This window comes from Ochotona princeps, chromosome 2 (genome assembly GCF_030435755.1).
Source record: "Ochotona princeps isolate mOchPri1 chromosome 2, mOchPri1.hap1, whole genome shotgun sequence".
Lineage (NCBI taxonomy): Eukaryota > Metazoa > Chordata > Mammalia > Lagomorpha > Ochotonidae > Ochotona > Ochotona princeps.
This window is the reverse complement of record NC_080833.1, coordinates 42,071,175-42,096,589: the sequence shown is the minus strand read 5'-3', so window position 1 is coordinate 42,096,589 and position 25,415 is coordinate 42,071,175. Positions and strand designations below refer to the sequence as shown.

At 45.5% G+C, this 25,415-nt stretch overlaps 1 protein-coding gene across 1 annotated transcript in view; it reads right to left on the bottom strand.

Annotated features, from left to right (window-relative positions):
• The window catches only part of ZYG11B (zyg-11 family member B, cell cycle regulator), a 64,878-nt gene extending 39,837 nt beyond the window's left edge, over positions 1-25,041 (bottom strand). Inside the window, exons 1-2 of the mRNA XM_058655259.1 lie at positions 24,766-25,041; positions 8,925-9,090 (exon numbers count right to left, since the gene is read on the bottom strand). Of these exons, the coding sequence (XP_058511242.1) occupies positions 8,925-9,090; positions 24,766-24,795 (196 nt within the window). The 5' untranslated portion in view covers positions 24,796-25,041. The remainder of the gene's footprint in view (positions 1-8,924; positions 9,091-24,765) is intronic.
• Between the last annotated feature and the right edge of the window lie 374 nt (positions 25,042-25,415).

The following is a 25,415-nucleotide window of genomic DNA, read 5'->3' as shown; positions in this document are numbered from 1 at the left end:
ACTTTAGGTTTAGAAAACAACTTTACAAAATCACAGAGCCTACAAAAGGCCGACTCAAGACAGTAGTAGATATTGCCAATCAACCACTAACAGCTGGCTCTCCTGGTCATACCGAACACATGGACAGCCGTACGTCCCTGCCTGTTGCTGGAGTTAGCTAAGACCAAGTGCCTAGTTCTAGTTAATGGCCTGGAGCTATGGCCTGGAGACTTAGTGCATGACTTCCCACGCTATCTTCTGCTATGACAAACAAGGCTTCCAGGACTACAGCATGCTGGACTCCGGGGTCACCACGGAACAGAACCCTTCATGGACCGAAAGAGTTTATGTAATGTGAGGTACCGACCTTGTACCATGGTAAATGATTTGTCATTAATACATTTCAAGCCTTTCATTTTTTTAAGGCAAAGCATCAGAAAAGGCAAAAAAGATGGAATTTTCCATTTGCTGTTTCACTCCCCAAATGACCACAACAGGCAGAGCTGGGCCAGGCCAAAGCCAGGAGCCAGGATCTCCATCCTGATCTCCCCATGGGTGGCAGGGACCCAAGCACTTGGGCCATTTTCTGCTGTTTACCCAAGTGTATTAGCAGGCAGCTGGGTTGGAAGTGGAGCAGCCATGACTTACTCTGCTGTACCACACTGCTGGACCCAAATCTGTTCTTTAAATTTACTTATACATTATTCTATGCATTCAACCAAAGTATTTAAAGCATCTATAGTACCAGCCATATCATTCAACCACCAGCAAGATAAGAAACTTTATTAAAGGACCTCGGAGCAGTTGCAGCCCTCCCTCTCAGGTGAATGCAAATGAAGTGGGTGAAGTGGCCACAGTAACCTCATAAAGGACCTTGGAGATGTGCCTCTGTCTGTCTACAAGCATGGGAGACTTCGAAGCCACATTTCAATCACATATCTGCTTTGAAAGAATTAACACTTATTCCCGAAGACTGTTTAATGCAACAACAATGGATGGTGAACGAGCAGCCTGAAGAAAACTCTAAGTGGTGCCTTACTAAAGATGTAGCTAAGGCTGCCAGCCAGCCACTCCTGAGTTACAGCTGAGGGTAATGATGATTTGACAGGGGCCAGTGTTGTAGCACAATGGCTAAGGCCTGTGGCTGGCAAACTGACATCCCGTATGGGGACTAGATCATGTCCCAGGTGCTCTGCTTTCAATCCAGCTCCCTCCTAAAGGCCTGAGAAAAACAGTATAACATGGTCCAAGTGTTTGGCCCTCTGCTACCCATGTGGAAGACCCAGAAGAAACTCCTGGCTTCTTCTCACTTTGGCAAGGCCCAGCCTCAGCCATTGTGGTGTTCTGAAGAGTAAACAAGCAGATGGAAAATTCCCTCTCTCTGTATCCGTGCGTATGCACGCATGCACACACATCCTTCTCTCTGTGCAATTCTGATTTTCAAATAAAATAGATCTTTTAAAAAAAAATTTCATTAAGGAAACCCTACTCTAATGAAATTTGTATACTTAATAGCATTAATTTCTCATGAGATTTAATTAATTAATTTCTAATGAAATTTGTATACTTGTATACTTAAAATAAAAAACCCACACAGAATCTGTCACAGTAAACAAAAATGAATACATCTGTGTCAAGAACCCCATTATTCCAGAGCTGCGCTGACCAATGCAGCAGTCATTAGCCATGCACAGCTGTAGAGCATTGAACAGGACAGGTGCAAACTGATGTAGACCATAAATGTACACACCAGATTTTAACAATTTAGTACCAAAAAAGAATACAAACTATTCCAATTTTTACACTGACTCTATGTTGAGGTGATAATCAATTGAACTATTAAATTAAAAAAATATTAAAATTGGGGCCAGCATTGTGGCAAATAAAGCTACCATCTGCAGTCCTGGCGATGCATATGGGCATTGGTTCAAGTCCCAGCTGTTCCACTTCCAATCCAGCTCCCTGCTAATATACCTGGAAAAGCAGAAGATAGCCCAAATACTTGGGCCCCTGTACCCATATGGGAAACCTGCAAGAAGCTTCTGGCTCAGACTGACTCTACTCTGGCCATTATAACCATACGGGAAGTGAGCTAATGGATGGAGGATTCCTTTCTGTGTCTCTCTCCCACCCCTCCCTCTGCATTTCCATCTTAAAATAAATAAAACTTAAAAAATATTAAAATTGCTTAGGGGCTGATTCACTGGCACAGCAGCCTAATCTTCCACCCTGTTGCAACAACATTCCATATAGACACTGGTTTGTGTTCCAGCTGCTCAATTTCTAGTCCAACTCTCTGCATGTCGCCTGGAGAAGCAGTGGAGGAAGGTCCGTGTCCTTGGGCCCCTGAACCCACGTTGGGAGATACAGAAGAAGCTCCTGCTTCCTGGTTTAGGATTGATTCAGCTACAGTCATTGTGGCCATTTGAGGTATAAACCAGTGGATGGAAGATCTCTCTATCTCTCATTCTGTCTCTACAAAAATCTGCCTTTCAAATAAAATTTTTTTAAAAGATTTTATTATTATTGGAAAGCCGGATATATACAGAGAGGAGGAGAGACAGAGAGGAAGATCTTCCATCCGATGTTTCACTCCCCAAGTGAGCTGCAACGGGCTGATGTGCGCCGATCTGAAGCCGGGAACCAGGAACCTCTTCCAGGTCTCCCACGCGGGTGCAGGGTCCCAAATCTTTGGGCCGTCCTCGACTGCCTTCCCAGGCCACAAGCAGGCAGCTGGATGGGAATTGGGGCTGCCGGGATTAGAACCGACGCCTATATGGGATCCCTGGGCGTTCAAGGCGAGGAATTTAGCCGCTAGGCCACGCTGCCGGGCCCTCAAATAAAAATTAATCTTTAAAAATAGAATAAATTGCTTTCATGTACTTCTTTGTACTTTGAAAACAAGATTTGAAAGTCCTAGTTATAAATCTTCCATCAACCAGTTCACTCCCAAAGAGGCCACAAAGCAAGAAAGTATGGCCCCTAGAGGCCGGTGTGTGGCAGGTTAATCCCTGCCTTGGCTGCTGGTATTCTGTGACAGCCAGTTTTAGATGGGGGTGCTCCACTTCTGATCCAGCTTCCTGCTAGTCAGTGTGCCCGGGAAAGCAGCAGAAAATAGCCCAAGTGCTTGGGGCTCTGTACCCATGTGGGAGACCTGAAAGAAGCTTTGGTCTGGGGAGTTAAACAGCAGATGGACCAGCTCTCCCTCTCTCTGAAATTCTGCCTTTTCAAATAAAATAAATAAATAAAATTTTAAAACTCTAAATCTTTCCCCCCCAAAAATGTGGCCACTAGTAAATTTTAAGTTAGATTTCTATTGGACAGGGCTGTTTTAGAGATAGCCCTTCTTTTTTTAAAAGATAGTTATTTATATTTTGAAGTTTTTTAAAGAGTTATTTATTTATTTGAAAGGGTTACAGTGAGGCAGGGAGATAGAGATATTCCATCCCCTGGTTTACTCCCCAAATGTTTAACAACCAGGACCAGGTCAATCTGAAGCTAGGAGCCTGTCTTCCAGGTCTCCCATGTGGGTGCAGGGAGACTTGCAAAGCCCAAGGACTTGTGCCACCCTCTGCTGCATTCCCAGGTGCATTAGCAGGGAGCAGGATTAGAACTGGAACAGCTGCAGATCAAACTGGCACACATAGGAGTGGTTGGCACCAAAGGCAGCAGCTTTGCCCACTATGCCACAGCACAGCCCCTAGGCTTTCTGTTTTTGTTTTAACATTTATTCATTTTTACTGGAAAGGCAGATTTACAGACAGAAGGCAAGAAAGAGAGAAAAAAAATCTTCCATTCACTGGTTCATTCTCCAAATAGCCATAATTGCCAGAGCAGAGTCAATTTGAAACCAGGAGCCAGGAGTTTCTTCTGGGTCTCCCACATAGGTGCAGGGTTCCAACGCTTTGGGGTTCCACTGCTTTCTCCGGCCACAAGCAGGGAGCTGGACGGGAACTGGAACAACCAGGAAACAAACTGGTGCTTATATGGGATCGTGATACTTGCAAAGGAAGGATTAGCCAATTGAGCCATCGTGTCAGGCCTCCTTATGTTTTATTTATTTATTATTTTTATTGGGTTGATCTTCCATCAACTGGTTCACTCCATAGATGGCTGCAACAGCCACAGCTGGGCCAGGCTGAAGCCAGGAGCTTTTTCTGGGTCTCCTATGTGGGTGGCAGGGTCCCAGGCTCATGGGCCCTCTGGGACTTCCTCCCAGGCCATCAGTAAAAAACTGTATTGGAAGTGGGGCAGCTGGGATATGAAGCAGTGTCCACAGGGGGTGCAGGCAGATCACAGGTGGCAGCTTTATCCTTAACACCACAACACCAGCCCCTGTGCAAGCACTGCTAATACAGATACAAGGAAAAATGAGATGTGCCTTTGTACTTGAAGAATTTATAATTTTATGGTATGAAAAAAAAAACAGAGAACTATAACACATAGTTTCAAGTACAAAGTACCACAAAAGCAAAAAGATGGAAGTCATGTGCCATGATTGAGGATATGAAAAATATGTCTAGGAAAAAAGGAGATCTTTGATGAAAGCCTTGGAAGATGGAGAATGAAGGAGGCATGCATGGCAATAAATAGACGTAAAGATCAGAAGGCACATCTCGCGGCCAGAGAAGGGTGAGCAGCGCTGGCTGCCTGAGCACAGGAAGGACTGCTGCCCTGAGTGCCTCCCTGACAGCACAGACCCAGGGAAGGAGGACAACAGACGGGGAGGCCAGCAACGAGGCTGGGAAGGTGAATTAGGGAGGCGGGGAAAGACCAGCTACAGACTGTGGAAGCCAAGGAACAACACAGTGGGGGATCCTGCTTTGGGTCGTTTTCTGGTCATACATCCCAGACCTGAAGTTGAAGATGCCAGCAACCCAAAAACTTCAGGTTGCTTTCTTTGTTTGTTTTTCAGACAAAAAATAAAAAATGTGCACATTCCAGTCAAAGTACTAGGAAAGGAGGAGCCTAGCAAGACAGGAGAGTTTCAGACAATGGCTATTCTACTTCAGCCAAAAAGTTGTCATCTCTCTCCTTCCCATGTAGCAAATGTCCAGGGAGACTGGGTTCCCACCACCAGCCCGCTACATGACCTGCCCAAACCTGCATTTGGAAGCCTGAGAAAAGGTGGAGTAAGGAGTGAGGACTCTGGTTCCCATTGGGTAGGGGGAACCAGCCCCTCCTCTGATGCCAGGAGACACTGCCCGGGGAGCCTGGCCTGCACACCCTGACAGCAGCCCCTGCTGAGCAGTGTCCTAAGAAGCCTAATGGAAAGTCAGGATTCTAACACCTGCCCGACCATCATGTGGCCACTGTCTCCCCATACAGTGTGACTGGAGCCCACCAGGAAAGCAGAAATGATGGATTCATACTCTTCCCAGTCCTAACAGGGACTAGGAACACACACACACTGTCCCATAACATCCAAAATGGCCAGGTTTCAATCAAGAATCACTCAGCACACCGTTGAGAAGCCTTAAAAAGACAATCAGTAGGAGCTAACAAAGAATAGAGATGTTAGGACTATTTGACAGAAGTCTTGAACCCTCATGAAAACACAGGTACATTTTCAAAACTGAGCAATTACAAAGGCACCTGAAACAAATGAGACACAGAAAGCCTCTACCAGGAAATAAAAGATGAACACCCAAACGGAAACTGTAGAACTGAAACATGTGATAGCTGAGCTCAAAGCAAATTGAGGGAACCGAGGAGATAAACCAGTTAAACTAGAAAAGAAAGTAGGAATTATTGACATTTAAAGACAATTACAAACTGGAAGAACTTCAGGAGAAATGGAGACAGCAAGGACTGATAAACTAATTGATGAAGTAATGGCTAAAGAGTTTTCAAATTTGGCAAAAAGATGTAACTTTACAAACTGAAGAAGAATGAACTCCAAATAAAATTTAAAAACCCAAACCAAGAAATGCGAGGGATGGTTCAGAATGTACACGGGCATGAGTGCGGTGGTGCCACAGATGGAGCTGCTGTGCTGACACCTGTGTCCTGGGTCTGAGGGCCTGGTTAGCATCCTGGCAAGCAGGCTTCAGGCTGGTGCACCTGTAGAGAGTCTATAATGACCACCCACATGGGAAACCTGGAGGGAGTTCCTGCCTACCTATTTATTTATTTATTTTTATTGGAAAGGCAGATCAGATTTACAGCGAGAAGGAGAGACAGAGAGAAAGACCTTCCATAGTCACTGGTTCATGTCCCAGCTGCTCCACTTCCATTCCAGCTCCCTGCTTGTGGCCTGGGAAAGCTGTCGAGGATGGCCCAAACCCTTGGGACCCTGGAAGGAGCTCCTGGCTCCTGGCTTTGGATCGGCTCAGCTCTGGCCATTGCAGCCACTTGGGAAGCAAACTAGCAGATGGAAAATCTTTCTCTCTGTCTCTCCTTTCTGTAAAACCCGACTTTCCAATAAAAATAAATAATACATCTAAAAAAAAAAAGAAAAGAAAATGGACAAAGAGGAAATAGCTAAGACTCCTTGTATTTTATACAGGAAAGAGCAAAGAGACATACAGGGAAGTCAGGTTCTTATGCACTCAAACTGAGCATGAGGAGTATTCACACAATCCTCCAGAAACACTTCAAACATCATGAAAGTCAAAGCATAGAAAAACTCTATCAAATAAGCATTAGTTAAAAGTATGTCACAGTAACAACATTTTAAGAACACTAGGTACATGGACATGACATAATGAAAAAAGGCCAGTCCACCAGAACGTACAGCAATGTTAGATGTTTATGATCCTAAAACATTGTGAAACATGTGCAACAGAACAAACAGAAAAAATACACAGACCCAAAATTATTGTGAGAGGCTGACCAACACTCTTTCAAAAAGTGATTGAACAACTAGAAAGAGACCAACAAGGACACAAAAAAACTGAACACCATTAAGCAACAAGACGCAGTTCTCTCTCAGAGAACATTTAATCCTAAACAACAGAATGAACTCATTATTTTCCAGTGATAAAACAGACCTTTTCCTAGACCCTTATACAAACTTTATGAAATGTAAAAGAACTGCTACCATTCAATGTATGATCCAACAATGGACTCAAACTAAAATTCAGTAACAAAAACCTAAGATAAAAATTCTCAAACTTTTGGAAATGAAACATTTTTAAATGATCTACAAATCAAAGGAAGTCTCAAAACAGAGGCCAGTGTTGTGGCAGAGCTAGCTAAGCTATCATGTACAGTGCCTACATTACCATATCACAGTGCTGCTTGAGTCCAGTCAATTCCACTTCTGATTTCCTGCTAATGCTTGTGGGTAGGCAGTAGGACATGGGTCGCTATCAAGATTAGTCAAGCTCCTGACTTTGGCCTGGCCCAGCCATGGCTCTCATAAGCATTTGGGGAGTGAATCAGTAGATAAAGCAATTTCTCTTTTTGTTTCCTTCTCTCTCTCCCTCTTCTCTCTCTCCTCCTCCTGCTCTTCCTATCTCTGTTTTTCAAATAAATATGTGTGTGTGTCAGAGAGAGAGAATATAGAATTTCTATTTCTTTCTCTTTTTTATTGAAAGGCAGATACAGAGAAAAGGAAATACAGACAGAAAGATCTTACAGCCACTAGTTTACTCCCCAAGTGGCTGCAACAGCTAGGGGTGAAATGATCCAAAGCCAGGAGCCAGGAGCCTCCTCTAGGTCTCCCATGTGGATTCAGGGTCCCAAGGCCTTGGGCCATCCTCGACTGCTTCCCCAGTCCACAAGCAGGGAGCTGGATGGGAAGTAGAACAACTGGGACATGAACCAGCATCCATATGGGATCCCGGCACATACAAGGCAAGGATTTAGCCACTAGGCATTGCATCAGGTTCAAAATACAGAAATATTGAACCGCACTTGATCTTAGCCAAAAGGCCGAGAAGTGATATTGAACTAGATGATATAGAACTAGATGAAAAATACAACATCAATATTATCGAATCTTACGGAGCACAGCTAAAGCAGTGCTAACAGGGAGAGTTACAGTGCTAAGTGCTTAGATAAGAAAGGAGAAAAAGTCTCAAATGATATAAAATAATAAGCAGAAAGCAATGAAACTGGAAACAGATAAACAAAAGAGAAATTAAACAGCTGATTCTCTAAAAGAGATCAATAAAACTGACGCATTTCTAGCAGGTTGACCAAAGAAAAGGAGAAGGCATTAATTGCTACCATTAGAAATAAAACACAGGCTGTTACTCCAGAACTCTGTGTGTGGTCTGTCTGCATTCACTCTTAAGGGTTTTATGGATATATACACACACAAATGAGGGGGACTCCAAAGGTTCATGGAAAATGGAATGAAAACATTTTGAGGTAAAATTTATTATGAAATCCTTAAGTAGTTCTTTCTCAAGACATAATATCTGTGAACCTTTTAAGATTCCTCATGTATATAAATTCATATGGTCATACATATACATACATATTTACAAGCATATATTTAAAGTCACAGCAAGAGTAGAAACTAGGGTGCAAGCATTTGGCAGAGTACGTGAGATACCACTTAGGGTACTTGCATCCCCTTATCGGAGTGCAGGGCTGCAGTGCTGGTTCATCTTGATTCTAGTTTCCTGTCACTGCAGCAGCTGGGAGGCAGCATATTATGACCCAAGGACTTAGTCCCTGCTATCCATGTGGGAGACCAGATGGAGTTTCAGGTTCCTGGCTTTGGCCAGGTCCAGGCCTGGTTGTTGTAGGCATTCGAGAAAAAAAAAAAAACAGCAGATAGAACATACTTCTCTCTTTCTCTATCGCTTTCTTTCACTTTGCCTTTCAAATAAGTAAGTAAATTAAAATAAAATGATAGGATGAAAATAAATAAATCCTTTTTTCTGGAATCAGACTTTCTGGCCATTTTTTTGTCATTTCTCAGGAAACAATCACAGGACCCCAGCACTACTTCAAGGTCCAGCGCCAATTCACAGCATGTGACTCGTTACCATGAAAGGCCATGGTCTGAAGCAGCCGATCCGCCACCTCCTGCGGAAACACTCCGGGCTCCTGCAGACACAGCGTCCCATCTTGGCGTGCTGAGCAGAACTTCTCCAGGTGGGTGGTCAGGAAGTTCAGGCAGATGTCTAGTAAGGAGAAGGGCGATGCCTCCTCCTTGGAGCCCAGGGAAAAGACAAAGGGGACACAAAGGCCAGAGAGTTAGTGTCCAGAAGAGCAGACAAGAAAGCCCCCTTTCCCTCCCTCAGCAAGTATTTCTACTTGGTGTCCTGCAAACATAGAAAACGTCAAGGGGAACACGGCGTGAGCATGACCGGGAGAAGCCTGAAACAGTGGCATGATCCATCCATTCTGTTCCCATCTCAGCTACAGTGGGTAGGCGGGCTGACCTGGCAGGGACGCTTAGGGAAGACCCCGCAAGCACAGCACATTCCTCCTCCTGGATCATCCCAGATGCTCCCCAGCTCAAACCCTCAGAGTCTCATAGGACTAAGGACCACAGCTGTCAGACTAATATCTGAGAACTTCCCAAATCTAGCCACAACATACTTCTCAACTTGATTTCCCACTGAATTCCCACACCCAACCTGATGTTTCAAAAACAGATTTTGTCAAATAAAAATGTTGGTACAGGGGCCAGTGTGGTGGCATGGGGGTTAAGCTGCTACCTGTGACGCAGGCACCCCATGTGCTGGTTCAAGTCTTAGCAGTCGCACTTCCTACCTAGTTCCCTGCAGTATATAAGGACCCAAGTGACTGAACTCCGGCCACCCCCGTGGGAGACATGATGGAACTCCAGGCTCCTGGCTCCTGCCTAGCCCAGCCTGGCCAGTGAGACTCTTTGGGGAGTGAACCAGCAGTTGAGAGATACTTCTCTGCCTCTGCCTCTCCCTCTTTCTATAATCCTCCCTTTCAAAAAGTCTTTTAAATAAATAATTTGGTATGGTTATTGTGGCATTCTCAGAAAAGAAAGATCATTCTGATCTTAAGAATAAAGAACTAAGCAAATTGATAAGAAAAAAAAACTAAGGATATGGGCTTTAATCACAGAAATATTACAAATGTCCACAACAATAATTAAAATAATTATATTTATCAATCCATTAGGTGCTTTTGCCATGACTGCGCTGCTTTATAAGAACTATTCATAGGGCCCAGCACAGTGTCCTAGTGGCTCAAGTCCTCGCCTTGCATGCACCACTTGAGGAGTGAATCAGCAGATGAAAGATCTTTCTGTCTCTCCTTCTCTCTGTAAATCTGACTTTCCAGCAAAACAAAAACAAAAACAAAAATCTATCCAGTATTTCTTCTACCCTTCATCACCATTTTACATAGTACTTATGCATCTTCATTTTGGCATTTCAAGGGGCCAACGCTGTCACTAATCAGGTTCAAGCAACCCGTATCTGAGTCTTGGCTGGGGTCCTACCTGCTCTGTTCCTGATCCCTGTGATGCACCTGGGCAGGCAGTGGACTAAACCCAAGGGCATAGGCCCTGCCACCCATGTGGGAGATCCAGACAGAGTTCCCGACTCTTGGTTTCAGCCTGGTTCAATCCCATTTACTTCTCACTGGCCATTTGGAAAGTAAACCAGTAGATGAAAGATCTGCCTCACTCCCGGTGCTGATGTTCTGTCTTTCAAATAAATAAACAATAAGTATATATATATACTTATATTTTTAAAATAATCTAAATAATGTATTTCTTTTTTTAAGATTTATTTATTTTTATTACAAAGTCAGATATACAGAGAGAAGGAGAGACAGAGAGGAAGATCTTCCATCCGATGATTCACTCCCCAAGTGAACCGCAACGGGCCGGTGCTGCGCCGATCTGAAGCCGGGAACCAGGAACCTCTTCCAGGTCTCCCACACGGGTGCAGGGTCCCAAAGCTTTGGGCCGTCCTCGACTGCTTTCCCAGGCCACAAGCAGGGAGCTGGATGGGAAGTGGAGCTGCTGGGATTAGAACTGGCGCCCAAATGGGATCCCGGGGCTTTCAAGGCGAGGACTTTAGCCGCTAGGCCACGCCGCCAGGCCCATGGGAGCACAATTCTTAATTACACTGTACTGTCCATTTAACTTCAATGGCTGAATAATATGTAGTCATTAAAAATTTCATTTTAGGGCCAGCATTGTGGTAATGCCACGACCTGCAATGTCAGCATCGCATATGGACACCACTTCAAGTTCCAGCTACTCCATTTCCAATCTAGTTCCCTGCTAATGCACCTGGAAAGCAGCAGAGGATGATCCAGGCACTCACATGGGAATCCTGGGAGAATCTCCTGGTTTCAGAGTGGCCCAGAGTGGCTATCGTAGCCACTGGAGAGTGAACCAGTGGATTTCAATATCTTTCTTTCTTTCTCTCAAACTCCCTATCTCTCTCTGTAACTAAAATAAAAATTAGAAGAAGCCGTCAGTAAATGAGAAGACATTTCGTTTTCATGATCAGAAGACTTAATAATGTTAAATTGAGCTATAGACTCAATACAATCCCTATCAAAAGGCTGGTTTCATGGCCAGTGCTGTGGCACAGCTGGTTAAATGTTCAGTCCTTCATCCTCTGGAGGTCATACAAAGGGATACCCCCAGCCTGGCTGGGCACAGTTCAGCCTCCAGCACGCCCACACTTGGTTTCATGTGTGTACTTCTGGTTTGCAATTATGTCCCATGCCTCCGCTCTCCCTTATTCCGCTGCTGAATCTTGCTGTGTCTCATCCCTGAACTCCTTTCTACAATGTAGACAAAAACCTGGACCCAGCCATCTCATAAAAAAACAGACACCTTCCCAAGGAAATGCAAATGTCCAGTAATCACATGAAAGAAGACAACTCAGCAGTTCATCAAGAACTCAGGTTATTTTAAAAAATGAGCTAAATTATAGGCCATCCAGCTGGCATCCCATATCAGAGTGCTGGTGTGAGTTCTGGCTACTCCACTTCCAATCCAGTTCCCTGCTAATGTGCCTGGAAAAGCAGTGGAGGGCAGTCCAACAAAGTATCCCCTTGCAAGAAAATGTTCTACATGTGACATTTAACCAAAAAAAGAAGAAGAAAATAAACTGAAATTTCCTATTTGAATAAAAATCCAGCTGGTCAAGATCTAAACTTGGAAAAAAAAATTTCTTAAGATTTATTTGTTTTTATTGGAAAGGTAGGTCAGATTTACAGTGAGAAGGAGAGACAGAAAGTTCTTCCATCTGCTGGTTCACTCCCCAACTGGCTGTAATGGCTAGAGTTGAACTGATCCATTCCTCTAGGTCCCCTACGTGGGTGCAGGGTTCTAAGGCTTCACACCATCCTCTACTGTTTTCCCAGGCGACAATCAGGGAGCTGAATGGGGAGTGGAGCAGCCGGGACACAAACCAGCACCTATGTAGGATCCTGGTGCATGTAAGGCGAGGATGTAGCCATTGAACCATCGCGCTGAGCCTAAGCTTGGAAAACTCTGAAGTCAGTGTTCTGTTACTGCAGGAGACATTACCACATACCAGACTTAATCAACAAACACAACAAATGAAATGAAGCTGTTACTGATCATTCGTGATCACAAAAGAAATTAATAATCATCACAACTACAACCGATTCAAGATGACGTAGGAACTCTGAAGTGTCATGCTCCTTTTTCTGATTGATTCTGGTCTTTCTACATAAAGTAAGTAGATTTCATCTTTGTTGCTATAGAGACAGAAGTATGCGCCCCTTCCTCTCCTCCTTCCCTGTCTCCCTCCCTTTATTTCCCTCCCCCGCATTATTACAACAGCATATTTTTCTTTTGTTTCAGAATCACAAGCATAACACTCCAATAGTTAAAGATACCATGACATAGAAGTAGAAAAAAATGAAAAAATAAATAAGATAGAACTACTATTCCAAAGGAGTATTGATACAGGCTGCAAACAGTAATTAAATCCCAGGATGTTCATCTCAATTATAGAGATTGCATTTTCTTGTATTGTGTGTATTAGCTGTCACAGATCAGAGAAAACAGGATATTTTTCTTTTTCTGGGACTGGCTTATTTCACCAAGCACAATGGCTTCCAACTGGATCCATTTAGTTGCAGAAAACAAGATTTCATTTTTTTAATGGATGAGTAATATTGCACTGTGTATATACGTTGTCTTTATTCAGCCATCAGTTGATAGGCATCTAGACTGATTCCATATCTTAACTATCGTGACTTGCACTGCTATAAAGAAAGGGGCACACACAAGTCTCATAGGCTGACTTCATTTTGTTTGGATATATTCCCAGGAGTGGGATGGCTGGGTCATATGGTAGATCTATTTTTCAGCTATCTGAGGAATCTCCATACTGTCTCCCATAATGGTTATACTCGTTTACAAATTAGAAAGGAGAAAGTCAAGCTATCCCTGATTTATTTATTTGAAAGTCAAGAGTTACATAGAGGGAGAGACAAAAAGGGAGAAGGAGATAAAGAGAGAGAGAGAGAGGGACAGAGGAGAGAAAAAGAGAGAGAGACAAGAAAGACAACTCTTCCATCTGCTGGTTCACTCCTCAAATGGCTGCAACAGTTGTGGCAGGATCGGAGCCAGGGGCCAGGAGCTTCATCTGGGTCTCCCATAAGGGTGGCAGGGGCCCAAGGACATGGACCATCCTCTGTTGTTTTTGCCATATGGGATACCAGCACCACAGGTGGCAGTTTGTCCATAATGCCACAACACTGGTCCCCGAGTGTCACATTTCATAATAAGAGATTAGAGTTCTTAGTAAACACCAATAGCTGCTAACTTTAACTGGATAATCACTAAATGTTTTTAATACTTAATAACTCATCATCAGTAGTTCTCTAGTCTGAAGAACGCATCATTTACATCTTTTACCAGCCCCTAAGAGTTAAGGATTTCTGTAGGAGTTCATGATTCACCAGGAACTCTAGCTGAAGAACCATCAGTGTGAAGATCCACACCTCACCCAGTCTTGTATTCCCTGCTCTGATGGAGTACGTGCTTCCTGTCTACTGAGATCTGTCTTTAATCACAGCTGCTTTTAAAATGTTTTATGTTTTCACTTTATTTGAAAGGCATATAGATAAACAGACATTCCATCCACCAGTTCACTTTCCAAATACCCACGACAGCTTGGGGTGTGCCAGATTGACCCGATAGGAGCCTGACCTCAGTCCAGGTCTCCCTAGGTGAGTAGCGGATCCCCAAGCACTTGAGCTGTCACCTGCTGCCTCCCAGTGTGTGCATGAGTAGAAACTGGTTCAGAAGAAGAGGAACAGGCCTTAACCTGGGCACCCTGATTTGGGATGTGGGCACCCCACACTCCATCAAACACTGCACCAAATGCCCACCCCAAAACCACAGCTACTCATAAAGACATGGTACACCCTGGGGCATGGAGGAATAAACAAGGCAAAACAAAATCTTGTACTACAAGCTCTTCCTAAACCTTCTCATGCTTCTTTCTAATCTCCTCTTTTTTCTAATCTCTCCTTTTGCCCTGTTTCCTGTGGGTGCCAGGTTTGTGAACACTGGAGCAGGGGGATCTTGAGCCTGCCTGCAAGAACTGGTCTTCCTCAATGGAAAAGATGGAACAGTGAATGGCAAGCCCAGATGCACATGGAGGATATGGCAGCCCATTGGGGCCTGCAGAGGACATCTGGTACCACATCAAAGGACAGAGGACAGAACAAATTGGACAACTACCCCAGCCAATTGATGACAGCAAAAATCTGGGCAAATGGACACTTTCAGCCAATGAACATTGGAAGGGTTTCTTCATCCTTGGATTGGCAAGATGGACAGCATTTCAGAACTACTGAAACCACTTGTGTAGAACCCTCAGGGCATGCATCACATTGGGACCCTGGGTTGATATCAGATGGTCGTTCCCCATCCGTGAGTACTGGATAATTGGGAGGCTGGGTATGATCACACTCACTTTTCCCTAACACTCACTCCTTCCCACCCTGATCAACTCTGTAAACATCATAAAAGCTAAAAATAAAAAAAATTAATAATAAAAACTAATTCATCTAGTTTGAGTTATATATAGAGAGAAATCTTCCATCACTGGCCCATTCCCCCCACAGCCAAGGCTGGGCCAGGCCAAAGCCAGAGGGCAGGAGCTTTCTCCAGGTCTGCTGAGTAGGTACAGGGGCCTAAGCACTTTGCCCACCTTCTGTTGCTTTCTCAGGCAATTAGCGAGGAGCCAGATCACACAACAACTAGTGGAACAACACAAGAACTAGCACCCACCTGGGATGCCAGCATTGCAGCCAGTGGCTTTACCCACTTTGCCACACCAGCCCCAGTAAAGTAGAAACTTCGTTTGGTTTATAAATACAGGATGTTTTTCCCCCTAGAGAAAGAGAAAAAAAAATACTAAATCCTAAATGTAGCCTGAAAGCAAAGAATGGAATGGAAAGGCTTCAGACACAAGACTATCCACAGACAGCTGCTTCTTAGTTTATATTTTCAACTCTGCATTCAACAAAATCAGGCTTCCAGAAATAAGCCTCAGATATAACTTCACATAAGCCCTAATCTCTTATCGTCCCCTGCCATATTATTTTAGAGGTGAAGCAGACCAAGAAGGAGCCGAGGGGAAACACAATAGGGACCCCAAGTGCAGACACTTCACACAACTTGCCATGAACCATGGGGAGTTATTTTTCTTTACTTTAAAAACCACCAACCGCTCTTTGGAGACCCCCTACTACCTACTTTAAAGGCAGAGCTTCCTGCATGGATCACCCACAGACCTGCCAGAAGGGCAAGCAGCCATGTGTTAAGGGCAATGCGGGAGGACAAACCAGTCCCAGAAAGACCAGGCCCTCTCTTCCCTCCCAACTCAGGTCCTGAAACTGTCCTGATACACCAAGCAGCAAGTCAGGTCAGAAGCCACCAAGCAGATGAGCAGATCATGAGAACTGATAACGAGATATTCTGAGATTGTTTTTCTCTAACCTACAAGCAGGAGTCTTGAAACATAATATGGTCAACAGATGCAGAGTTAATAATGGAAGGAGCACTGCACTCAGTCACTCTGGGCCCTGCTACTGACTAGCTGTGCCACTTTAACATAACCAGTTTACTTCTCAGTTTCTTTATATGAAGAAAAGCAAAAAAACGAATTCTTCCTTAACTGACAAAATACTAGCAAAGAAACAAAATGTATGAAATATCAAAGTGGGGAGCGGGTGGCAGACGTGGCATGGCAGGTTAAGCCACTGCTTGGGAAGCCCACATGCCTGGGAGGCAGCAGATGATGGCCCACAAACGAGTTCCTGGTGCCTGGCTTTGATCTGGCCCAGACCTCATGCTGTAATATTTGCAGAGTGAAACAGCAGATGGAAGATATTCATTCATTCATTCATTCATTCATTCATTCAATTCTCTCTCTCTTTGTCTCAAACAAATTAAAAAAAAAAAGATAAATGAAACACTAACGGAGGGCAGACATTTGCTCCAGCAATTAAGCTGCCACTGGGAACACCCACAGCCCATACTGAAGTGCCTGGGTTCAGTTCTCAACTTCACTCACAATTTCAGCTCTGTGCTAACACACATCCTGGGAGGAAATAGACAATGACTCAGATATTTGGGTTCCTACCACCCATATGGTAAATCCAGATCAAATTCCTGACTCACACCTTTGTATCTGGGGAATGAACCAGCACATGGATGATCTCTCCCCCTCACTCTCTCTTGCATGTTATCTACATCTCAAATAAAATATTAAAGCAATATAAAACTATTTCCATAATTCAAGGCAGAGTCTCTGGTATGAAGACATGGGTACTGGGCCCGGCAGCGTGGCCTAGCGGCTAAAGTCCTCGCCTTGAAAGCCCCGGGATTCCATATGGGCGCCGGTTCTAATCCCGGCAGCTCCACTTCCCATCCAGCTCCCTGCTTGTGGCCTGGGAAAGCAGTTGAGGACGGCCCAATGCATTGGGACCCTGCACCCGTGTGGGAGACCCGGAAGAGGTTCCAGGTTCCCGGCGTAGGATCGCCGCGCACCGGCCCGTTGCGGCTCACTTGGGGAGTGAATCATCGGATGGAAGATCTTCCTCTCTGTCTCTCCTCCTCTGTGTATATCTGGCTGTAATAAATGAATAAATCTTTAAAAAAAAAAAAAAAAAGACATGGGTACTACATTCACAGAGGTAAGAGCTTAAACTTACACAAAACTTCAGTCTACAAAGGTAGCTTGCCCAGACTCCACCAACACCACAACTAACAGAACGTATAAACTCAACCCTAGGACTCAGCCCCCGCCCTTTTTTTTTTTTTTTAAAAGAAATTGGTTTTACTTTTGATGATGTTTATGTATTTGAGAAGGATGCAGGCCCGTGTGGACCACTGATTAGGGTGGGAAGGGTCACGAATGGGGGCAAGTGGATGAGATCATTGCTTCCAAATTTTTTTCTTCCTATATTTGGGGGAACCGGGAGAGAAAAGGCGAGAGGGCTGCTCCCTGTCTAGAACTCCTCTCCAGTAGGCTGGAATCCCACCTTGTTTTTAAGAGACAGAAGGAATTAGAGAGGAGATTCAGTGTAAAAATTTTAGAGATTTTTTTTTAAACAGAGACATAAACAAGTGGAATAATTTGCCATGGAATACAAGACCTAACAAAAAATAACTGCCATTATGTAAGCAAGAATCTTTAAACTTTTTCCAAATGCCCTCAGGAAAGGAGACCATGACACTGAACAGGCTTTGAGCAGCTGGAGCGTTAAGAAAAATATTTACACAAAGAAAAACCAGATAAGGGAGGGCGGGAAAGGCAACAGAAGACAAGTTCCTCATATAGAGCTAATAAATTTTTCTTCAATAACTGGCTACCCCTCTAGCATTACCAATCCCCGACTGTTTCCCAGCAGGGTTTAAGTAGTCTTCTTTCTGCTCCCTAGAGAGGTGTCGCCACAGATCACTGGCAGGTCACCTGCAAACCTTTGAGCTGAAGGAGATACTTATGTGAGATTTCTCCCCGAAACCACTTGACTTCTCCAACCTTCCTGCCAAACCTCAGGCCAGAACATCCAGCTGAAGTCTAAAGCGTAGCCTGGGCTGGGAAGAGACACGATGTTAGCTACAAACCTCTGCTGTCCCTTGGGGAACCTGGACAGTGTTCAGCTTGTTTCTTTTCCTCTTTCACAACTCACATCTCAGTTGTCAGTTGCACCTTATGCAATCTCTACAGAGTACACAACATTCATTCACTGAACAAACATGTATCTACTTACTGCATCTCAGGCATTCTGCTATGTGCTTAAGATACAAAGTTGAGGAAAATACATTCTCCCTGCCCTCAGAGAGCTCACAACAAGGGTTGACAGCTAGCCTTGTCCCAGACCTTAGTGTTCAACAAAACAGCTGCTGCAAGCAATGACCCTATGCTGCCAGTAGGTATCTGAGAATCTTACAAAGGATGGAGAACTAATGGGGACCCTTGGAGGCTTAAATGTCAAGTATCCCAGGTATTTAAAAAATCATCAAAACAAATGGAGGGGGAAAAAAAAACACCATACAGACACACACACAAAAGAAAATAATGTATGTTCAGTGTTACTGAGGTTAAAATGCAAACACTTTCTTAGACAATAGGAAATAGGCTGCAGCAATTTAAAACAAGATTTGTTCATGGGGTCGATGCCAACAGTAGTAAGCTAAGCCTCCTCCTGCAGTGCTGACATCCCATATGGGCACCAGTTCAAATCCTTGGCTGCTCCACTTTCAATCCTGCTCTCTGCTAATGCACCTGGGAAAACAATGGAAAACGGCCCTAGTCCCTGGGCTCCTGCACCCACACGGGAGACTTGGAAGAAGCTCCTGGCTCCTAGCTTCAGATCAGCTCACCTTCAGCCAATATGGCTATTTGAGGAGTGATTCAGAGAAGCAAGATCTCACTCTGTCTCTGCTTCTGTCTGTAGATCTGCCCTTCCAATAAAAATAAATAAGTCGAGAAAAAAAAAAAAACAGAAGCTCTTGGAAGTAATTTAAACATGGCATCTAGAATGAATAAGAGTAACACCATTCTGAGATATGTATTTTTTCGAAACAGATAATTCATAAAAGGTTTGACACAAAATGCAAATTTTCAACAGCTTAATTTTACCTAGAGAAAGCCAATGCAAGCTACTCAGAAAATCACTGGGATGACTATCCCAAAAAGAACAAAACAGTGGAGTCCTCTTGCAAATGTTACTGAAATAGAAGCTGATGCCATCTTCATACATGATGGCTCCCAGGGACAAGATTTATCTTCTGTGGAAAATCACAATACCTCTGTGGCAGCACTGTTTAATTTAGAAATTATTTTAGTCAGCTATCAAATTACATGCCTGAGAGTAGCATTGGGGAGATACAAAACACTACCACTGAGAAAGTAAACCCTTTTACATGATAGATCACTTTTTTGAAAGCAGGATGGAAACTTAGTAATCTTTTTTTTCCTTCTGTAGGACATTCAACCACTTGTGCTCCACTCTGGTTCACTCTAGGGAGACACCTCTCAGACAGGAAGCTCAAAAGCACACGTGTGCCAGGGCCTTCTATGGCCTGGCTCCTCGCTGTCCCCGCCTCCCACACCTCCTTCCCCCATCCCCACACTCAACCTTCTGCCCAGTTTCAAGAACACATTTACTGATTCGAATTATGTCATTATTGAGGCCAGCACTATGCCATAGTAAGTTAAGCCTCTGCCTATGGCACAAGCAATCCAAACAGGCTCCAGTTCAAGTCCTGGTTGCTCCACTTCTGGCCTGGCTCCCTGCTAGTGCACCTGGGAAAGCAGCAGAAGGAGGATCAAGCACTTTGGCCCCTGCACCCAGATGCTGGAAGAGCCAGATGTTGTTCCAGGTTCCTGGTTTCAGACCAGTCTGACTCCAGCGATTGTGGCCATTTAGGAAGTGAACCAGCAGATGGAAGGTTCCCTGTCTCTCCTTTATTTGTCTTTCAAATAAATATAAATAAGTCTTTTTTTTTTTAATGTCACTATCATAACAATCATGGAAAGCACCAGTACAAACCCCAGGAGGAGGAGTCATTGCTGCCTGGGAGTTAGCTTCCTGTTGCTGCAGCTGTGCCTGCCTGGTGCACACCCTCATCAGGAACAATAGCCCTGTCTTCTCTATAGGCACATGTTCTGAAGCTCCAGGCAAGCCCTGTAAACCCGGAAGGCATCAGACAGTGCTCCTGGAACTGAATCCATGTGACAGGGCATAGTCAGGACAGCGCCCCTTGCTTCACCTCCAGCTTTCCACACCAGGCACGTGAAAAGATGCGTCTGTTTGTCTGTTTACCTTCACATGGCAACCTAATCTAAACTCAGCCACGACAGGACAATAAGGATAATACCAGCAACCAATGAATATGATAATGAATAAGGCACCCGATGCAAGGGTGAGAGAACACTTGGCATGCCTGCACCCCATGTCAGGGAACCTGTTTCCAGCTTTTATCCTTCCACTTCCAAACCAGCTTCCTGCTAACGCACACTCTGGAAGGTAACAGGTGTGCCTTAAGTAGCTGGGTCCTTCCCACCCATGTGGGAAACCTAGCTGTTGCAGTCATATGGGGACTGAACCAGCAGTTGGGAAATCCTCGCTCTCCCTGCCTTTCAAATAAAATGAAAATATATATGTGTGTGTGTAAATGTATATTTATATTAAATTATAAATATATTAAATAAGTATACATATACATATACATATACATATAAAATACACATATGTGTGTATTTTAGATTGGGGAGAGTTGATTCCCTAATTCTCCTATATAACCCTTAGGAGACTGCAGTTTATATATAAAGGACATTGCTGTAGTAACTTTGCTTTCTTTTGTATTCCCATAAATCCCTAGAGCAGCACAGATGAAAACCGGGAACCAGCAACACAAGAGCAGCACTGAGAGTGACTCTGCATCTTCCACTTAAACCACCTCACCCAACAAGGGGAGGGTGAAAGCTCACACACCTACTTTCATCTAGACCAGTGAACTTGCTCCACTCCAAACCACTTTCCTTAACGCCTTAGACTGATCAGCCTCGAGATTTCATTCTCCTTCACACAAAAACACCTTCCCCGTCTCACCTCCCACTGCTCGCTCGATGCTAGACTCACACATATCCCAGAACACATGATACCTCCTTCTGTCTCGGTGTCTATGCTCAAGCTAGTCCCTCTGTCGGGAATGGCTCTCCTTCCCAAACTCCTAACCAATAAAACCCTGCTCAATAAGACCCCCACCACCACCCAGTTCAAATGCTCCCTTTGTAGCAAAGCCTCCCTAGATCTGTGACCCTCCCCCCGTTACTCATCATCCAACAAAGATGTACTCATCTGGCTGCAGGTGCTGAAGATGTTGAGGCGAATCAGACAAGCACAGCCCTGACCATCACAGAGCTAGTGACCACCTCAGGGGGCTGCATGAGGATTAAGGGAGAAGATATTTGGAAAGCACTTGAGATGGTACATGACAGTCAAGCTCAGTAAGATCAAAGTTTCTGTTTAATGATCCCATCTACAAATGTTGACACATACACACATATCACTTTATGTCTTCCCTTGGTTTACCCGTTCTTAGCACTGATAACTACTTATTTCAGACTGAGTTATTTATTATTCAGTTCCCTCTATCACTCATATCTTTCCTTTAACCACTGTTGAAGTCCCTGACCCCTAGGAGTTGGTCAAAAGTGATGCCTATATCAAAGACTTTCACATTGCGGAGGTGGGAATAGATTCTGCTCAAATAATCATACCAAGAAACAAAATTCTAATGGACAAGTAGTCTATGGGAGTTACAGAACAGAAAGAACTGTGACCTTGGTTGTTTCTTTTTTTCCTTGGGGGGGGAGGCTAGGCAGGACAGATAGGATCCTCCTGAATTCCTTGAACCAATAACTCCAGGACATGTCAGAGCTGAGCATGCAGCTGCTCCTTCAAGCGCCTTACTCTCCCATACAGCTCCAATCATGTACTCCCTCAGTTCTCTGTCTCAAAGACACCCGTCGCAAAGCCACCCAAGAGTCCCGCTCTGCCACACTATAGCTTCCCCTATTCTAACCCAATGAAAATACACCAAAACTCTTCACACCTTGCTACAACCAAGGTGATTAAAAAACAAAAGCAGGAACCACATCTGTTTTTACACCAGGGGTATTCCCACTGCCAACACAGTCAATGGCCCTCCAACACTAGATGAATGATGGGCAAGGACTCTAGGTCATTATGGTCCCAGTTGTAGTTCGCACACCAGCAGCATCAGCATTCCAAGGGGTCTTGGTTCACATGTCAACTCTCAGGCCCCACTCCTATCCAACCATGGAGGTGCGGAACCTTGCAAACACCGCTCCACCCCCAGCGATTGTGGTTTATGGCACAGGGAGGTGCTTAGACATCTCAACTATTCAAAAGACAACACAAATGAACATCCAGAATTCTTTAAATGAACAGTTTTCTAATCCTCATCCAGCTCTACATAGCTTATGTCTACTAAACACATCATATACGGAACATGAGACGGTCATTCCAAACTCATAACATGCTAATATTTTATCTTTCCAGCATCTCTCCCACACATACACATCCTTATTGTGCGTGTTTATGCTCTAACAAGTAAGGAGAAATCGAGTTATCTGAAGGCCGAGTGTGAACTCTCGTTTCATAGGTTTGCCATAGGCTGGATGCTTGTGCCCCTCAAAAGTTGTGCTCTGAAACGCTGACCCCAAGGTGATGGCTGAGTGGGAATTGGGAAGTCGGAGGACACAGTGAGAAGGCACAGGGCAAACACCAGCAGGAGACACCTCCCTGGACACCAAGTCTACCGGCACCTTGACATTGGACATGAGGCTTCTAGGATGCTAAGAAACCCCTTCTGTATTGTTTATAAGGGATTTGGTTGGTGATGTTCAGTGCAGGAGTCTGAATGGGTCAGGACAGTATCTTCCCAACCTTATTTCCTACCACACATCCTCTTGTGTGTTCATGGCAATCCTGCTTCCTACAACACATCCCAGTTCCTTCCCGTCCACAAGAAAGCACATGTCTTCCTTCCCAGAATGACCTTTGTAGACTCTACTCATCTTTCAAGGTCCTCCTGGGCTGACACCTTCATATCCTAAATACCCAAGGAGAAGTTCCCAAGTCCCTCCTCGGCACCCAGCCATGCATTCTGAATGCAAGAGTAAGCACACACAAACAACCCCAGACCTGCGTCTCTCAGCATCTCATCTCACTGAATGCTGTTTTTGCATGGAAAATAAGATTTTCAAACCCATTCTTTCTTGACAGTCCACTAGCTGCCACCTATTTCAGTGTAAGATTATACATATCAGGTGGAAAAGTGACCCCCTAAAGAGGATCATTCCAGCACCTATGTGGCTTGGGGGGCAACTGGGACTATCATGAATAACCAACATACCACCAGGAGAAAAAGTGACAGCACAGAAGCGAACAAGACAGAAGAGAATGACAATCTAAAAATGCAGTAGTTTGGGAAAGTCTACTGATTAAATCATTTTTGGTAAATTAGTTCTACTGCCCTTTTCTTCCCTTACTCAAATGAGGACCGCCTAAGAACATAATTACTCAGGAATTAGTTTTGACTAAAATGCTTCAATCCTCACAAAGATCCAAAGAGAGCTAGCTGCAGGCATGCCATGGAGTGACGTCAACGTTTCTATACCCTAAACCATGTGTATTCCAACCCCATTAAAAAAAAAAAAAGGTTCAACCCATTTTGAACCAGGAAATAGAAAATTCTACGAATAGGAGGTTCTCCCAGCTAAAGGCAAACAGGGAGAGTGGGGAGATCTGGCCCAACGATCCCATCAGAAGAGACTAGGAGAATCTGACTTGCTAAACCTGACGTTTCAGCTCTCAAACAGCCTTGGCCCCTGCCTCCCACACACAAAACAAGCCGTTGGTTCTCAGCACCCCGGCCAGGCCTGTGGAGAACTGTCCAGTGCACTCCCCATTCGGCAACTCCACAGCAAAGGATGCTCAAGGGGAAGGTAAACTTCCAGACAGCGGGAGCCATTTCTGTCAAAAGGCTACAGTGGCCAGATCATGAAGCGGGGTGTCCCAGTGTTCATCATCACGACCCCCCCACCCCGCCATCCTGCAGGGTCGCCAGGAGATCTTAGCTCCTAAGATCTCCCAGGCATTGCTTAAAACCTCCCCATCTCCCTTTTCCAAATAAAAAAGAAACAGGAAGCCATCAGCCCAGGAGTCCCCCCCTCCCAAGCAATCGCCCTGGAATTGTTCTTGCCTAGGACTGCTCCTCCCTCCCCGCCCAACTCAAGCAGGAAATGGGGGGCCAGCTGCAAGCGCCGGGCAGGCGAGGACGAGCAAAGGAGAGCAAATATGGATGGCAGAAAACGAAGGGCAGACGGAGAGGAGCGGGCAGCAAAGGGAAAGGGAGGGGGGAAGCGAGGGAGGAAGCCGGGTGAGCAGGCAAGCAGGCAGAGCTTGAGACAAAAACAAGGAGGACGGAGCGGGGGAGGGGGACAGGTCGCAGGAGGGAGAAAAGGCACAAAGGGAGAAGGCCCGGGGGGAGAAAGGGAGGGTGAGATGATGGTGGGGAGTCGGGCTGGGGGGGAAGGCCAAGCAGAAGCTAAAGAAGCTGTCACTGGAGGCGGTTCACGGGGAGCTGGGAAAGCAAGGGGTATCACCTCCAGGCTGCACCCTAGCAGGTGGATGGGGAGCGCCCGAACACCGGGCAGCATGGGAAACAACGGGGAGAGGACCAGGCCAGGGAGCCCGAGCGCTGGCAAAAAGGAGGGGCCGACCCCGGGGAGGGGGTGCTAAGCCGGCGCGCGGCTGCTGCAGCTGGGGCAGGCCTCGCTCCCTCACCATCACGACGCGGGCCTGCTCCTCGGACATGCAGGCTATGTCCGGCGGGCGGCGGCGGCGGCGGCGGACGGGACCCGAGCCCACCGCCAGGCTGAGACGGGCGCGGTGGAGCGGGAACGCTCCCGGGAGCTCAGACGGGCGGCGGCTGGAAAGCGGCCCAGGCCTTGGCCTGCGGGGTTCGCCGGCTTGGGGTGCAGCTGCCGCAGGATCCGCTGCAGCCCGAGCCCGAGCGCTGACTCTGGTCCCAGCGAGGCCCCGCCCTCGCAGCCAGCGGACCCCAGCGTGGCCCCGCCCCGACCGCAGCGCGCAGACTCGGGCTGAGCCAAGGTTCACCCCACCACACTCACATCCCCCCGCTCCCTGACCTTAAAGGAGCCACACCTCCCTCCGCCCTTCAAAATCCTTCAGTATGACGTCATGACAGGAATGACAGGAGACCAGAGCTCCCGGGCGGTCAGTCACCGTGCACCCTCCGTCATCACTGCTGTTCTTTAGCATGTTGACCTCTGATTCACTGCCATTCATTACTACTGTCATACTTCCTAGTGATGAATACATTGCCTTAGATGATTCTTCAGTCCTCTGGTAGCACCTCTAGGGAGCACCCTGCCCAGCCTCTCAGTTCTGCCTTAGATCTCAAAAAAAAAAAA